We start from the raw sequence: 17,577 nt of genomic DNA on the forward strand, positions 1-17,577 counted from the left end.
GTAAAAGATAAGTGGCGTAGGAGGGACATTCGCATACGAATTGAAATGTTACCATACGAAAGTCATTTTCTAAATTTGTAACCACGGCAAACACAAAGTATGTTTTAACCACGTGTATGTTGTTTACGTTCGTCGCTGAGATGAATGATAATTAGGCACTATATGATCGAATTTCAACCGACAAATGTCATTTTCGACGGCTCCATCGGACTGGGAGCAGCCATGATGCTCGGGGGTGTTAACGAACAGCTGTTTCTAGATGGCAGAGCGATCACAGGAGAAAACATCACTTATTTATGTATAAAATATACGATACAGATATTCTGTGTTTTCCTACAAAAATTTAATACATTTATTTAACAAAAATAAAGAAATATATAATTTGAAAAGCAGTCAGAACGGTAAAAATTTGAAGTATATTAAATAAAAATGTCAGAAAAGCAGCTAAAATATTAATACAAATTCTAAAATCTGTTAGATTTATTTGTTTAATACTTACATGTCACGTAACAATTGAATGTACAAATACGAAATATGATAATTTTAATGCAAATTCGAAAAGATTTCGAATTATTTGTTGCTTAATTTATAATGGAATGTTGTACTACTCTACTACATGCATGTGTCAATTTCATTTACATGATTATAATTTATATCATGTTTATTTTTATTTATAACACCAATTCGTATCTCTATAAAAATTAGTAACATTATTTAGATTCAAAATAATTGACACGTTACTGAACCAGCAGTTACATAAAATCAGTTTAACACCTTTATTTAAATTAAATATAAATAATAAATGATGCATATAATATGAAATTTTACACATATTATTTTATTGGTTTTAGAACAACAGATAAAAGATGATAGCAAATGTACCTAGTGAAAGTGACGAAGGAGAAATAAAATCAGATTTTGAAGAAGATTTTCAACATGAATTACAGGATTTCCCTCATGTATTAAGGTTTATTCAACGAATGCATGATCATATAAAGAAACAAAACAAAAAGATCACTAAGTTAAGAAATAAACTTAAAGAATATGTACGAATTATATTTTTTATTATGTTTATTGTCATTTTCCATATTTTATTTTGTTATCCTTTACACGTAGAAAAATCAAAAATTATGTCAGACCAAAACATTGATCGATTATGGAACACAAACAAATCCTTTGGAATATGAAAAGGAATTAGGTGTTTCACAAAATTGGAGTAGTGGTAACGATAAACCTTCAGCTAGTTTTGTAGAGCAAGTTAAAGAAGCAGCCGAATCAGCTTTATTACAAACTGGTTTTGTATACGAAGAAACTTCGGGTTTATATTATGATTATAACAGTGGATATTATTATGATGCGGTAAGTATTTATCATAATAACAAAATTTAAATTTATTTTCCTAACAATATTGAATTTTGATCGATGATACTTTGGAAATAAAATATGTTTCAGAAACAAGGTTTATATTATGATGGCAATTCGGGTACATATTACTATTACGATGAAACAAGTGGTACATATCAATTTCACAGTCAAGCACAAGTAACTGTAAATGAAGCAGCTTCGCATGTACAAAGCAAGAAGGAGCAGAAGACTAGAAAGGCAACGAAGGTTGAAATTTAAATTGCTGTTATGTAAATAATTTCCATAAAAGATTGATCGCAGATTGATTTTTTGATTTCAGGTTTTGGATGACATAAATGAATTAATAAACGGACTTTCAAACATATCAATTGAAAAATACAGGCGTCAAGCTTTAGGTAATTACCTTATGCTTTTAATATGCACATGTGTCTCTCTTGTAGGATGAGGGGAAAAAGTGCAAACTTGCGAAAAGGGAAGAACAATCAGAAGATAATGAACTTGAGGAGGGTGAATGCTCAAGCGACGATAACGACAGCAGTATTAATGACATTACTCCAGAATTATGTACTAGTAGTGACAGTGATCATGAAGAAGACCAAGGTTTATTTTTTTAATTTGTTTTTTAAAGCATTGCTTACTACAAAACTAAAGACATTTTATTGACTAATATTTATACCTAAATATTACAATGCGATTACAATGCAATAAGTCAAGCTTTCTTAACTAAGGGAAATTTAATCACATAACATTGTAATGTGTTTCTCTTTTCAACAATATGTTTTGAGGTTAGATTTCCTTTACTTGGAAAGGTGTGCAATTATTTAATATTATACGTAATAGTTACAGATTAAAATACTGTACTTCATGATCTTAAAGACGCAATATTTTGCATTACAGATTTAGCCAAAACTTATCCACCATGTATGAGGATTATAGTTAAAGAAACCAATTTGCCAAAGTTAAAAGTTGGAAATCTTTTTCTTGTTGCATACACGGGTGGTTCGATTGGTCGGGAAGGTGATCATTCTGTAGTTATACCGGAGATAAACGTTAGTAAAGTAAGTACCTACAAATAGCAACCCTATTGATTGATATAGAAGTATATAAAAGTCTATATTTCCAGCATCATGCTCGATTTGTGTATAACGAAGAGAAAAAGATATATGAAATCATAGATTTGGGATCAAGAAATGGTACATTTCTGAATGGAAAGAGACTATCTGTAGCCAAACAAGAATCCGAACCTCACGAAGTTTCGCACGGTTCAATTATACAAATTGGTACTACAAAATTATTGTGTCATATTCACAATGGGAACGAAACTTGCGGCCACTGCGAGCCAGGTCTCGTTCAGCAGAATAATAATACGGAAGAGAATAAAACTTCTAAGAAAGACCTTCATAAACAAGAGTTGAAACGATTGAAACACAAATTCGGCATTGAGAAGGATAATGTCGCAACTGCCAGTCAATTAGCAACGGGATATCAAGATAGAGCACAGAGTAGGAGACAGTGCATCGGTTCGTTGAATCATCATGCGAAAACACAACAAAGTTCAGTGGACATGTAAGTTATACGTGAATTTGTAAATAATTTGAAGTGATTATTTTTCTTTGAAAAGCAGTTAATTTTACTGCTGAACTTTGCAGCGATTCTTATTTTCATGTTGTCCTGTTTTAGTTCTATAGCAAAAGACAATAGAGGATTCAAACTTTTATCAAAAATGGGCTGGATGGAGGGACAGTCATTAGGAAAGGAAGGCGATGGTCCTACGGAACCGGTGAGTCTTTTATTTATTTTTAATATTGCTTTGTCATAATAGATGTTTATACACAGTAGTCTTGATATATGGCCCTCGATGGAGTTGTAGGAGTGGGTAACATTATACAGGAGGATATAAACGGAAAGTTTTGTGATTTATAAATTTCTGAACTGTCACATTTTTAAATTTCTAAATTTCTGAATACTAGAATTATTAATTCATAAATTTCTGAATGTTTGAATTCATAAATCCCTAAATTTCTAAATACTTAAATTCGTAAATTCCTAACTTTCTAAGTTCCTAAATTAAAAAAATTTAAAATTAATAAATACGAAACTCTAAATCTTTTCGTGCGCCACAATGATGTCTGAGCACCGTTAACATGTCTGAAAGTCCACGCAGATATAACAAAACTGCGCTGTACTTCAGTGACCGGAATGTACATTCTAATTACGGCGCATAGATTATTCAACCTTTTAATATAAATTTCTTTACAGGACACACGTGATGCGTCGTCAGTGGCACTCGCAGACACCAGATGCCGGTGGTACGTGAACGTCGAAACGTTCGTCTGTGTATTATCGTAGTCGGTGTTCCCGATGACGTCAATCGGCAATTGCGTGCACGGGACGTTGCACGTTTCACGTTTTGTCGGCCCTGGTGTCCGCGTTGCTCGGTGCAGCACGTGTGTCCGATGCAGAAGATGCATGCAAACGTGGCGACGGTCGGCCTAAACCCGGTCCACTAATTAGCCGAACAGTTTGGTCGGTCGCGCCGCTGCAATTCGCAATTTGGCCTTGTTCGCCTTTTTTCCACCACCCTGAAAAAAGGACACGGTATACGTTGCATCACACCCCCCGTTTCTCTCTGCCACCCTTCGACTGACCCGTCGGGCAGCCACACGTGCGTGTCCCGCACACAGAGACGCAAAAGCCAGACGGCGAGCTGGTCCCGGGCTGCTTACACTCGTCCGGACCGCGTCGCATTTCGACGACGACGAAACGAGCGCCGACGGCACGAGGAGAGCATTCGTATGATAACGAGCGTAACTCTGCGAGACATGAAACGGCATGGTAGAAGGGGTTAACACGCGGGGGCGAGACGAAAACGGGATCACAGAGAGGGGCGAGGGGAGGAGAGCGACAGGCGGCGAGGAGGAGAGAGCTGCCCTCGGGTAATGAATGCAAATGTATTGAAATCCAAATCATTATTTTGTCTAGACGCATCGTATGCTCTATTGCACGCTCCAAGGAGGGGGCAACACGGCTCGTGGGGGTGGATTAAGGGGGTCGGTGAAAGGGGAGCTCGTTGTTTTCTCGCGTCTCTGTAGCTTCAAGCACGTCTGCTAATTTGCTTTTACTTTTATCCCTGTGTGATGTCCGACGTTTTTCTGCCGAATTTGTCTGACGTCTACTCTTCTGCTCCCCCATCCTTGTTTCGCAATCATCCCCTCTCCGCTCTTTTAGCGGGTGCCGTTTCACCGCGAGTCACGGGGTTTTTTGCTCGTAAAGCACCTTCGACTCGATATGGTTGTTGCAGGCTGTGCATTACGGAACACGGTATTTTTCTGCGTTAACAGGCGATTAATACGTTTATTTATTTTTATTAATAATTCTATTTATATGTTTCAACTGAAATTCAGTCAATTTTTTGAGAGATGTGGACATGAAATTTGTGGAAATATTTTTGATATTTCTTGACGATTTGCTTTTTTTAATAAAATTGCATATTTTTTTTCTTATACAAATTGAGTTTATGGAATGTTTGTAATAAATGTAAAATATTGGTGTATTGTCAATTTATGTCCAATACGTTCATAAAGATATGGTCGTTTTTTAATCTGTAGTTATTCAACTATTTTTTATTAAGAATGTTTATGAAACATTTATGTATTTATTTTCGACAAAAGCTTTACATCAATATAACATAGGTACCATTTTATTTTGCACCTTTATGCCATCAAATTATAATCAAACCTCGATGTTCCAAAACATCATCATTTATTCAAAGTTTTAAATTATAGAAGAAACATCGTGTGGTACTTCGTGCTACCAAATTGAGCCAGACTTTTGATAACCCGAAATTTAATACGTTCCAAGAAAAAGATTACTATTGGTCTCCATAAATCAGAATAAAACGAAACAAAGCTTTCGAGGTTCATTCGCTCGAGCTCGCTTCTCGTCAGGTTGCTTTATTTCACGGTCGGCTGTTGCGATTTTACATCGACCTCCTGTTTTTACGCGTTTCCTGTTGGATCCGCATGATCTGCAATCGTAAACCATAGTAACACGCTAGCAATCGTGGAAGAGGTATGAAAGGAGACCGTAGAAAAGATGTTGGTTGAGAGTTCGTAAACTAGACATTGCAAATTGTAAAACCCTTGAATAACGATTGCCAGTAAACCACGGATACGATAAAACATAGAATTGTCGCCATAGGTGTGAAAGTGCTGTTAGCAGGTGCGTTCTATCTCGTCGAATGAAGTCTGCGAGCTCATTTATTTAAGTGTTTCGAGGCTATTCAAGCACTTTCGTTACTATCAAATTTTCAAATTACCAAAAATTCAGATTTTTAGTTTAATTCTCGAAATTTTCAATTTTTCAAAGATCTGAAATCTCCAAATTTTTTCGGTCTTTTCTCTGAGTTTGTAAATTTCAATATGCACCAATAGAAGAAGTGTACCTCTTGCCACCGCCATCTTGGAAGATTTGACAAGGACCGCGCGAACTCTATCGATATCTTCAGATTTTATTTCGTCCACGAGGTTTTATTCCTCAAAGAGTAATCGTGGAAAGCTTTTTGCAACGGAACGGTTTTATGGAAGCACCACGTAGTCCTGATTCGCTCGCGGGGCTGCGTTGGATTATTTATTACGTCATTAATCAGTCACGTTTTTCCTCGGCGAACTGTAAAGAGCCAGCAGATGCAATATGGAAATGAATGTAAATCGTAAAAGGCACTACCGTGGAGATGTTCACACTCTGTATCCGTGAAATGGCTCGCAACAGAACGGTATACGAGAAAGTCCATAAAATGAAATTGTTGCAGCTTCCGGATGCACTTTCAAGGGTGCCAAGCGAATTGTAACACGATGCATCGATTTCGTTACGATTGCAATTCTTTAACGATCGAACTTACGGACCGAGTAAACTTTACAGTTTCAAAGTAAATCGTATGGTTATTGCACTGTTTATGACAGACTAACAAAGAAAACTAAACGACCGACGTATAAAATGATCCCTCGGGGTAAATTCCTGTCCTGTGGCTATTAATTATGCTATCATTTAATGCCGATCTGTAACAGGTCCCTGCCACGTTTTATCGTAGCGTTTTTCAAAAAAATTAAAAATTACCACACGGTTTAAACAGTTTACACAACGGTAATTTAAGTCTTAAACGATTTACGTTTTGCATCTAATAATTTGGGGTTACATTTAAAAATTGTAGTTCAAACTGGAAGTTGAAAATTTGGGGCTCCAGGGATTAAAAATTCGAGAATTCATGAAGTCAAATTTATTTACAGAGTTAATATTCCTTGTCGAGAAGCAAAGAGTATGTGAAAAGGTTCAAAATGACCTTGACAGTCTACCTCAAGGTCCTTCAAATCGGAGGTACCTTCAGAGAATAATAATTCGATTATTCCTGAAGGGACCTAATGTCACGAATAGTTGCACGCTAATTTGTTGAAGCGATCTTGAACGAGTGTTTTGATTCACGCCACGTCCACCGACGGGATAAAAAAGTCCCGTCGGCTAAAAGTGAATCGTAGATCTTGACTCTGCCGGTCTCCTGTTTGCCCGCCAAAACCTGTTGCTGGCGTCCTCCTCCTGGCTGTGCGCCCTCTATTCATCCAGCGGCCTCTTTTTCTTCTGGCGAAAGCAAAAATAGTGGCAAGAGAAGAAAAAGACGGGACAGAATGCAGGCATGGTCGCGGTACCGGGACAGAAAGGTCTAACGAAGAGAAGGAGAGCGAAAAGAGTGGGGTCAAAAGAGGCGGCGAGAAGGTTCCGAGCGGAAGTTGTACACCGAGTGCTGTACGCGTGGTATAGTCCTGGCCTCAGGTAGTACGAGGGAACGCAAGGTCGTTTCGATATTATGTAATGCAGAAAGCCGAGAGAGTGCAAGGATACGACGAGGATCAGCCCTACCTCGGTTGCCCCTCGGGGCTCCCATTGTCTTGCGGAATTCGGCGCAATGACGGGAGATCATCTTTGAATACCGATGAAAAAAACATTCCTCACGGCGTATCCTGGATTATTAGTAAGGGTATTTGTGCAGCACGTAGACACGGAATTACATGTGACATGCATATGCAAAGGACTAAATATCTTGAGTAGCGAATAAACTGAGGAATTGTATTATGAAATATAGTATTGCAGACTTATGAAGTCTACAAGACATGTTAGACATGTAAGACATGTTTGTAGTACTGTTTCATTTTTTCGAGTGACTTTCATACATTGGTAGTACTTATGGGATTAGGTGACGTGCAAATGGATATGTTCAAATATTTCGTAAACAAATTTACAAATCTTTAAATTAAGCTTCACGAATAAATTCATAAATTTTTAAATTTCATAAATTCCTGAATTTTTAAACAATTACGAATTTGAACAATTACAAAAGTCTGAGTTTAAACATTTTCTAACCTCACAATTTTTGAGTTTCCAAATTTTATAATTTCAGAAATTCCTACATTTTTGAATCCTCAAATTTTTAAGCTTCTACAAAGTTCTAAATTAAAAAGTGTTCAAAATATATAAATAATGTTACAAAATGTATTTTTGTTTTTCAATAATTCTCAAACTTTCAAATCGATGAATTTCTAATTTCTTCACGTCCATTCTTTAAAACTTAAAATAAGTGGGTATTTGAAATACAGTTTCGCTACAAAAATAAGATGCACAAAACTAACACGTGATCTAAACATCGAATTGATTAATTTCAACCGTTATTCATTCCTAACCTAACCCTTCTGCGATCCCAGAGACCACATGATAGCTAAGGGTCATGGTTTAACCAAGGGTTAAAAGCAAACATCCGTTCTCTCTTTTTGTTTCTTTGCGAATAAACCAGTGTTTCAGTGACGTCATCGGGTCTTTTCTAAGCCGATTACTTTCGTTGGATTGGTTTTTTCTTACTTCATCATAACTTTTATAGTTTATTTTTGACGGAAGGTAAAATTCTTAATTTTAAAAGTTTTAATTTCGCAATCTTCCAAAGTCAAAGGCTTTATATATATAATTATATATAATTATTAACTTATAATATAGTTATAAACTTTCTACTTTATATTATCATAAAACTTCTTATATTGAATTTTGTCATAATACATTCTTATACTGAAAATTTTATTTATGTAAAGTAATTATACAATAAATATATATAAGTATAAGTAAATATTATTGCAAAAATATGTCGATTTGAGCGCTGCTTTAAACATACACATACACAATGCGAAAAATTCAAAATGTCGGCACGTGGAAGCATGTACAAAGCGTCGTCGTCGCGTCTTCCGGTCACGGTCGAATGATACGAAGTTATGCGAAAAAATTAGTTGCCAATCTTTCTCTACGATCTTCGTTCATTGCTATGCCGGTTTATGCAGATACGCCGATTTTTACCGGTTCTGATCGGCCTGGCACCGTGCTCTCCATTTCCATGCTCGAGCGCTCCTCAGGGCTCTCTCTGATTCCTGGGAAAGGTATCCCTCTGCGAGCAACTTCACGCTCCTTCGCTCTTGAAAATTCCCCAACGTTTTCATTACATCTTTATTACTCGCCTAACTATATGAGTAGAATCGGTCAAATTGTGTGCACGCTGAGTTCAAGTAAAATTGATGAATTTTGGGTCGGGACTATTGAGGGAAAAGGAATATCTCTGATTTTATTAACATGACGTAATTTGCAATACGTAAGTTCATAACACATTAACAAAATTACGAATTTAACTTAACGTAGTCACAAACTATCTTAACTGACTATTGATCAAATTATGATATAGTCTTCACCTAATCATAATATAACCTGGACCTAATTCTAGACTAACTGTAATTTAAGCTTGAAGACCTTGAATTAATTCCAAATCTATCTTCGCAATCCTAACTTCCATCTAAATCAATCTTGATTATTTGTCATTTAAACTTTGACCCTGTCTTAATATAATGGCAACAAAACTAATTCTAATTTTATATAATATTAAGAATCTTGAACTATTTGTACATTAACCACTTCTAACACGATGTAACAATTTCAATATAATATAATCTTCACCTAAATATAACTTAATCTTATTAACTTTAATCCTAATTCAATCCTAACCTTACTTTATAAAATTTGACTCAAGCCTAATCTGATTGTAACAACCTTCATCTAAAGCTAACCTAACCTAACCTATTTCTAATGATCCTAACCTAACACTAATCTAACCTTGCAAACCTTGTCCTAAGTCTAACCTAACTATATCAACCTTCAGCTAAGTATAACCTAACCTAATTCTAACAACTTTAACCTAATCTAACCTCAAACCTTGCAAACCTTAACTTAAGCTTAATCTGACTGTAACAGCTTTCATCTAAGTTTGACCTAACCTAATTCTAACAAGGTCAATCTAACCTAACCTCACTTACAAACCTTGTATGAACCAAACCGGGTTCCTCAGCCCGGAGGGTGGAGCAATCACCTTTCGGTATCTCTTCCACCCCCGGTAGCAACCATCATCTAAATCTAACCTAATCTAATTTTGACAATTCTAACCTAACTCTAATCTCACTCAATAAATCTTAGCATAAGACTAACCTAACTGTAATAACCTCCATTTAAACCTAACCTAATCCTAACCTTGACTGATATATACATGTCTCAACCACCTTGTCCTAACCTAACCACCTAATCCTAACCTAACGCTGACAAACTTGATCTTAACTCTAACTTTACTCTAACAATATTAAATTAATTATAATCTAATTTTAACCTAACATTATCCTAAACTAACCCTAACCTAACGTGACTGCTATAAGTTCAGGATTATTTAATTTAGGAAATTTGTAAACTTATGAAATTTGCAAAATTTCTTAATGAAAAAATTGTCAATGCGATCCAGTAATTAAATTTATTTTTTTTACTATAAAAATTGTTAATCCATTTAAAACTTAACAATTGTTAATTTAATTAAATTCTAAAAGTTGCTAATGCAATTAAATGCTAACAATTTTCAATGCAATTAAATGCTAACAATTGCCAGTGCAATTAAACGTTATCAATTGTCAATGCAATACAAAATTGATAACAGTGTTTTATTCCATTGCAAGTCGTATGCGCAATATCTTTAAAGCGCAGTCCGAGTAGTCCCATAAAGAAATATCACAGGTTCGTAATAATTACAAAATATTACTTTACAGTTAAAATTTACAATCACGACAAATCATGCGCGTACATATATCGGTGGCTAAAGAGTAGGCTCAGTTAATACTTAATATTAATGACACGATGTAAACAAAACCAGTTTGTATCAAGAATGTTGCAGTTATATGGCGCGATACACGCCCAGATATTGCATATGCAAAAAAGATGCAATTACGAACTCGTTAAAAGTGGTAGCGAAGAAACTTTATAAACACAAGTGTATACAATTACCGTTAAGCGAATAACATTAAAAATGTTGCCCGATAATTTTCGTAATTTACAGGGTCGACGTGGACCAACGTATAAATCCCACTAATTATCAGTCAAACCATTATTGGCATATTTTATTTTTCTTTGTGGTTATAATTTTTCCTTATCAAATCTTTCATCTTTTTTACATTTTACGTTCTTTATATTTTTTCGACTCTTTTGTCGCAGCTTAGATTCGTTGAAAATTAAATTTCTATGTAAATTCATTATTGAATTGGGGGATTTTTATGTTCACAAATTTAAAATTTTGTAAATTTCTCAATTTCGTTTCATACTTTACAGTATTTCAAATTTTCGAATTTTTTTTGATTTGCAGGTTTTTACATTTTTAGGTTTCCAAATTATAGAGTTCGCAAATTCTTAATTTACAAATTTACAAATTTAGGATATTTTCTAAGTACAAATTCTCAAATCAAAGAGTTGAAAATTCTCAAATTTTCCAAATCATAAATTCCTTTTAGGTATACTCAAATTCTAAAAAGTAGGAACTAGCAGAAATTTTAAGAAATCACAAATTCCAAAATTGGTGAGTTCGAAATCAAATTTTCCAAACCATAAATTCTGAAATTTAACAACGTTTCAATTCGCAAACTTGCAATCTTTCGAATGCTACACATTCTTCTATCAGCAATCGTAAAATGACGGGGGTTGTATACGTTCATCAGTTCCCACCATTAATTTAACACACCGTCCAATATCATTGAAAAAAATGTCAATTTTTGCCTCGGGCACCGCATACTCTAATGACGGCTCTGAACACTGTGATTTAAAAATCAATCTTCAACCCGTTATTTAGAAATCATAGTTATTTACATAATATATTCCACGAAAGAGAGAAAAACTTCTTAACCCTTCGTTGCAGCTGTTGCAAATAATGTAACATAACTACTTATTACATTCTTACATTCTGTCAAATATGCATGAATAACAAATTTCTTAATTAAACAAATTCTTTCAAACGTTTCTTATCTTCCGTAATTATTATTTGTAATAATTATAGTTCAGTACGTAATTGCAAGACTGCATTTTAAGAATTAAAAATTTTAGAATTTTATAAATTTAATAATAAGCTTTTTAAGTGTTTTAATCTTAAATTTTAATTACAAGAGAAGTTATATTTTTTAAATAATTTTATAATAATTTTTTTAATTGCAAAATTTTTTATTTAAACATGTTCAACAATATGTAGAAAATCGTAAGTGTTATTTTATATCATGTAACAATTATAATAATATTATTTATAATATTACAAATCTGCAATATCTTCGCTTAAAAAACTTATTTCAACAATTTTCAGTAAAATTTTAATTAAAATTTATTTTTTTGCCAGTATTATAAACGCAAGAGTTAAAGAACGCATTCTTTGTCAACCCAAATAACTCAATCAAGTTCCATCGCATGTCCAGTAAGTTGGCGGTTGTAATCAATGCATGTTCGCCATCTTGCCAGACGCAGCTCTCCCTGAAAATCAACCTCAGCTTTAACAAAATGCTCGATCAAGAGGACTATAACTCTCGTTCGAAGTAGTTTAATTGCGAGCGTACAAAAGGTCTACAAGAGAGCTGAAACCCCCTTTCAATCGTCGAAGATAAAATCAATGAAGACAGACATAGAACTGTCTTGAATGTTCCGTCGAGGAGGAAAGAATGAATTATTCGTACAAGGGTAAATAAAACTTACGTGTAAGAAGGAAAAAAGAGAGGACGGGAAAGGACGAGCAGCGGACCGGTGTTCTCGGCATTGAATCTGGCTTTTTTGTAATCTCATTACAGCGGACACATTTAACCTGCAAGCCAGACCGAGCTCAGACACAAGGCATCTTTGGCATGCAGCCCTACATACGCATGAATACGCTCGAACGCAAGCGTACGGGTTTTTAATCTGCACACTCATTGCGTGTTAACTTATGCATACACGAACCAATGACATCATCGAAATCGATCATCCGCTAGATGAGCCCTGATCGGATGATCGCGTCAACCAGGCTGAAATAAAATTCCCTTTCTTCGTCGCGGTGGATAAAATGCGGTCGCAAAAAGACTATTTGCCGGATGTGTAATATAAATACAAAGTTAGGTTAGGCTTATTTTTGAATTATTAACGAAAAAGTATGGAGATGTATAAAACGGATAATATAGGACATGTGGACAATATGAAGAACAGAGACAATGTGAGAAACATAGACAATGTGGGGGGCATGGACAATATGGAGAACATAGACAATGTGGGGAACATAGACAATGTGGGAGACATAGACAATGTGAGAAACATAGACAATGTGGGGAACATAGACAATATAGAAGATAGACAATGTGAGAGACATAGACAATGTGGGAAACATAGAAAATATAGAAGACAGACAATGTGAGAGACATAGACAACGTGAGGAACATAGACAATGTGGGAAACATAGACAATACAAGGAACATAGACAATATAGAAGATAGACAATGTGGGGAACATAACATAGAAAATGTAGAGAGTATAAGAAGCGTAAGAAACGTAGGAAATAAAAAGGATGTAAGAAATGAAAGGAAAGAGATGTACTCATCTATAAACCCACTCCAAAATTTATTGAAAAAGTGACATTACACCTGTACCACAATCCAAGAATTAAATCGTCCATCACTCGCTGTCAGACATTCGAAGTCACTGACAAAGCTGAATCTCCTCAGGGTGTCTCCCTTCATCGTTCCAAAGTCTTTCGCAATACGGGCTAATTCTACTCGGTCTGAATGCCCGCGGCGATAATGATGGCGTTAGCGTGGGCGGTTAGGGATGTGTCCTCCTTCGTTGGTTTTGTAACGCGAGGTGGGAACGCTAGGAAGGACTGGTTGAAGTGAATGGAGAACGCATAGGATTTATGGTGCGCTAACGGATTGGGAGAACGGGACGGGAAAGAGGGAGAGCCAGCGGGCAGAGAACGATAGCGAGAGCAGGTGGCTAGGCAGGGCGAGAGGAGGGTGAAAGAGAAGAGGAGGAGGAGAAAGGAAAAAGGGGAAAAGAGAGAAGTTGTAGCGGTGCGTTTCGTAAGGGGCGCGGGAGGCAACAGGTGGGAACCCACTGTCACAAATAAATCCAACACAAACGTCCCTGCCGTCTAGACGTCGATCCGCTGACTAACCATGGGCACCAGATTATCACTCCTCCACTTTCTCTGCCCCTCTGTCTTTTTCCTTCCTTTCTTCCTTTTTTTTCGTTACTCTTCCTCGCCGCAACGCGGAGACAGTAAAGGACGATTCATACATGGTTCACCAAGTTTTGTCTTCTACGAGTCTTGTTTTGAAGAGCAAACTTGGTCACGAGTTAACCTGTGCTCAGAAATTTTCTGGTCAACCATATACGTATTGTTTTCAGCGTTACGTATGTTCTGAGACATTTTTATTTTTATAAGATAAAAAGAAATTTCTGCATGATGCAAATGTTAATTTGTGTTTTTGTAATAAAACGCTCGATCATGAGTTAATCTCTTTGCGTCATCATGTGTGAAAATTTCCTTGTTACCAAGCGTATGCATATTGTTATATCATATTGTTTTCAGTGTTACGTACATTTTGAGACATTTTTATTTTTATAAATGTACGAACTTGTGTTTTGATGCATACTTTGTTATCTATTCAGCATTTCTTATCGTATATTCACATATGTAGAATTTATCACATATGTACAATTTATTCCACGATTTTTAAACTTTGATCATCATAGATTCTCTATGGGATTTATGTCTGGGGATAATTATGCAAATATTCTGTTAGGGTTCTATGTAAGTAACCGAATAGAAAGAGATGTCTCGTCAGAACGACGGAATCAGAGATCATGCAGGTGTCGTTACACACGTTTTCCAGCGTAAATACACTCGCGTGTGACGTGCTGGTTGCAGAAATAGGTGCACATGCGGGTGCACCGTCAGATTGGCCAGGCTGCTGTTGCATAGGCGCTACAGATTGCCTGTTTACTCTCCAGATCCTTTTATTTCCCTTTTTTTTATTTCCTCCGCACAGACAGACACCCGCATATTCGGTTGCTCGCGAATCCGCGAACAAACAGACCGACGTTTTATTGGCTTTTGTTCACACCATCCCTTTGATTTTCAGCTTCGATGTGCGACTATTGTTTTAAAGAACAGTCATTTTGATTGTTCTTTACGCTTTGTTGTCAAGAAATGCATTCATGAATTATTGGTAACGAAACGCGAGAACTGCTCTTTATTGACTAATTTGTTGTAATATTATTGCATATATTATAAAATTTTAATATTGTATTTGTTATAATATTTGTTAACGTGATATTGTAAATTTGATATGTTTTGGGAAGTGAGGTATTAGAGAGGGTATGAAAGAATTCTGGCGATTTTGGTTCTATAAAAATACATTTTTTAATTCTGAGTGATGAGAAGATATTTTTGTATTTCTATATTTACAAACGTTTTAATTAAAAAATTTAATAATATCTGTTTGTTCACAAATTCAAAAGTCTGATACTTTTTGAAAGTGTCAATTTTGGAGATTCTGAGTTTTTAATTTCCTAAATTTTTATAAATTTTCATATTTACAACTGCCTAAATTTCTGCAATATGCTTGTGCACTTGATCGTTAACTTGTGTACTTGAATATACTTGCACACTTGATAGTTAACTTCTATATACTTGAACGTACTTGTACACTTGATAGTTAACTTCTATATACTTGAATATACTTGTACACTTAATAGTTAACTTCTATATACTTGAATATACTTGTGCACTTGGTAGTTAATTTCTATATACTAGAATATACTTGTACACTTGATAGTTAACTTCTATATACTTGAATATACTTGTACACTTAGTAGTTAACTTCTATGTACTTAAATATACTTGAACACTTAATAGTTAACTTTTATATACTTGAACATATTTGCACAATTGACTGTTAACTTCCATATATTTGATTATACTTGTACACATTTGATAGTTGATTTCTATACTTGAATATACTTGTGCGCTTGAAAGTTAACTTGTATACTTGAAAATACTTGTAAATCCTTAACTCATACTTTCTAAACGAACTGTACAAGCAGTACTAAACTATTTTAAACGCCACACGCAGAGTAGTTTTTCTCAAATAGAAATTAATGTACAAAGCATTGTAAAGTTATATTTAACTAACTCGTATTTAAATTTTTTCCGCATTTAGAAGAAGCAAGAATGATTCAGTGGAAGGTAAATATTTCCTGGTTATTGTTCATATCTGAATTCGTGGCAGGTATCGTGCAGAAGTTTTCCTTTTAGACGTGCATTGAATCTGTTGCTCGCTACGTGAACGTAATGCAGCCCTAGGTGTTTGTAAAACGAAGGGGATCGTATCGCTTTAGAACGGAATATTCTCACGTTGCAGGTATTTTAATCGGAGTAGTGGAGTAACACCATAGAATGGAACATTCGTTATTTTACCATTCAATGAAACGTGCTATTAATCAACGTGGTTTCGTAATGAAAGTTTGTTTTCACTTATGAGATTAAGTACCATTTTTGCTGTACACTGATTTGTGCGTTGCTCTCGAGTTTTATGGTTATTTTTAAATATATCGTGTTTTTAGAGAGGTGTTGGTGTTTTCTTTGCAAAATTATTTTGACAAATTGGATGGTGCATTACATTTGTTGTATATTGTTTTTTATATTAAAAAATTGTAATGTTTTCATTGTTATTCGTCTTCACTTTGAAATACTCGAATATTGATAAAAATTCAAATTCTATTGAAACTTAAAAATTCAAATTCTAATTTATTGGACTAATTTATTGTACAGTCAATTTTAAGAAACTTCCGTTATTTCATATTATGGCAATATAACAAAAAGCTGTTATAATATTTAACTGCAACTATGATAATATACTGTATTTAATTCTAAATTATTAATTTCGTAATGCATATGCAAAATATCCTTCCTTATTTTCTACTTGATTAAATTAATATTTAATAATTTATAAAGAAAAATTGATTGTGTATTCAGACATGAAACTTCATAATAGTGTTCCATAACATAGTACCAGCTTACATGTTCTACATTATCTCCATCAAGAACAGTAATTATCTTACTCAGAAAATTACCACGTAACCGTAAAAGATACAATGTCTAAAAATACAATGTTCTATAATAGACAGTTTACAATGCTTTCCACTACGTCTAAAATTAAACAAGAAAAAAAAATTCATAATCCCACGATTATCTTCATGAAAGGAAGTAATTTTCTTCCTCCACGTGCAATAAAATAAAAAATGAATACATTATCAACAAGAAGTGGAAATATGTACTTCCTTAATTAAATTAAATTAAATTATATTAACGAGGAAGTACATTAAATTTGCACTGTGATACATTTTAACATGAAAATATCCTGAACGTAATATCACGTATCGGAGTCGAATTAACTCGCCAAGATTTCACAGAAAACAACGCAAGCAGACTTTATCTCAATGAGTGTAACAACCACTTCGTTAAACATATAGATGACTTTTTGCAGAACATTATAATTAAACACTCATAGGTTTCCTTCTAGTAGCATCATCTTCGAAGCTTAATTAACATATTCGTATCTTCAAGATTAATCTTCAAAGCGTATACGTGCCGGTTACATGCACCCCTTCCTCTTCTCTTTCTACTCGACAAGTTCTTCCCTCAGAAATAAGTTTCACATAACTTCTGTATATTATCGTTTAGAGCTAGATTTTCCTACAACTACCTATGGTTTCAAGTATGTGAAGTCTTTCTGTTTTCATGAGACTGTTAGATAGTTCATT

At 34.7% G+C, this 17,577-nt stretch overlaps 1 protein-coding gene across 6 annotated transcripts in view; it reads left to right on the plus strand.

Annotated features, from left to right (window-relative positions):
- Positions 1-165: 165 nt before the first annotated feature.
- Positions 166-17,577, plus strand: part of LOC100877518 (angiogenic factor with G patch and FHA domains 1) — a 36,567-nt gene continuing 19,155 nt past the window's right edge. The window contains exons 1-10 of one of the 6 annotated variants that reach the window (XR_013039713.1): positions 253-401; positions 852-1,046; positions 1,117-1,359; positions 1,453-1,611; positions 1,806-1,965; positions 2,263-2,423; positions 2,489-2,931; positions 3,046-3,145; positions 12,131-12,465; positions 12,573-13,338. Coding sequence is in view for 5 of the 6 variants with exons in the window: in XM_076536619.1 (XP_076392734.1) it covers positions 867-1,046; positions 1,117-1,359; positions 1,453-1,611; positions 1,806-1,965; positions 2,263-2,423; positions 2,489-2,931; positions 3,046-3,145; positions 3,625-3,714 (1,536 nt within the window). In the remaining variant the exon portion in view is untranslated. Of the gene's footprint in view, positions 402-851; positions 1,047-1,116; positions 1,360-1,452; positions 1,612-1,684; positions 1,761-1,805; positions 1,966-2,262; positions 2,424-2,488; positions 2,932-3,045; positions 3,146-3,624; positions 4,380-12,130; positions 13,339-17,577 lie in introns of those variants that run through there. The other 5 variants (XM_076536620.1, XM_076536619.1, XM_012289559.2 and 2 more) reach the window with 5 other exon arrangements.

The sequence above is a fragment of the Megachile rotundata genome, chromosome 10 (assembly GCF_050947335.1).
Source record: "Megachile rotundata isolate GNS110a chromosome 10, iyMegRotu1, whole genome shotgun sequence".
NCBI classification, from domain to species: Eukaryota; Metazoa; Arthropoda; class Insecta; order Hymenoptera; family Megachilidae; genus Megachile; species Megachile rotundata.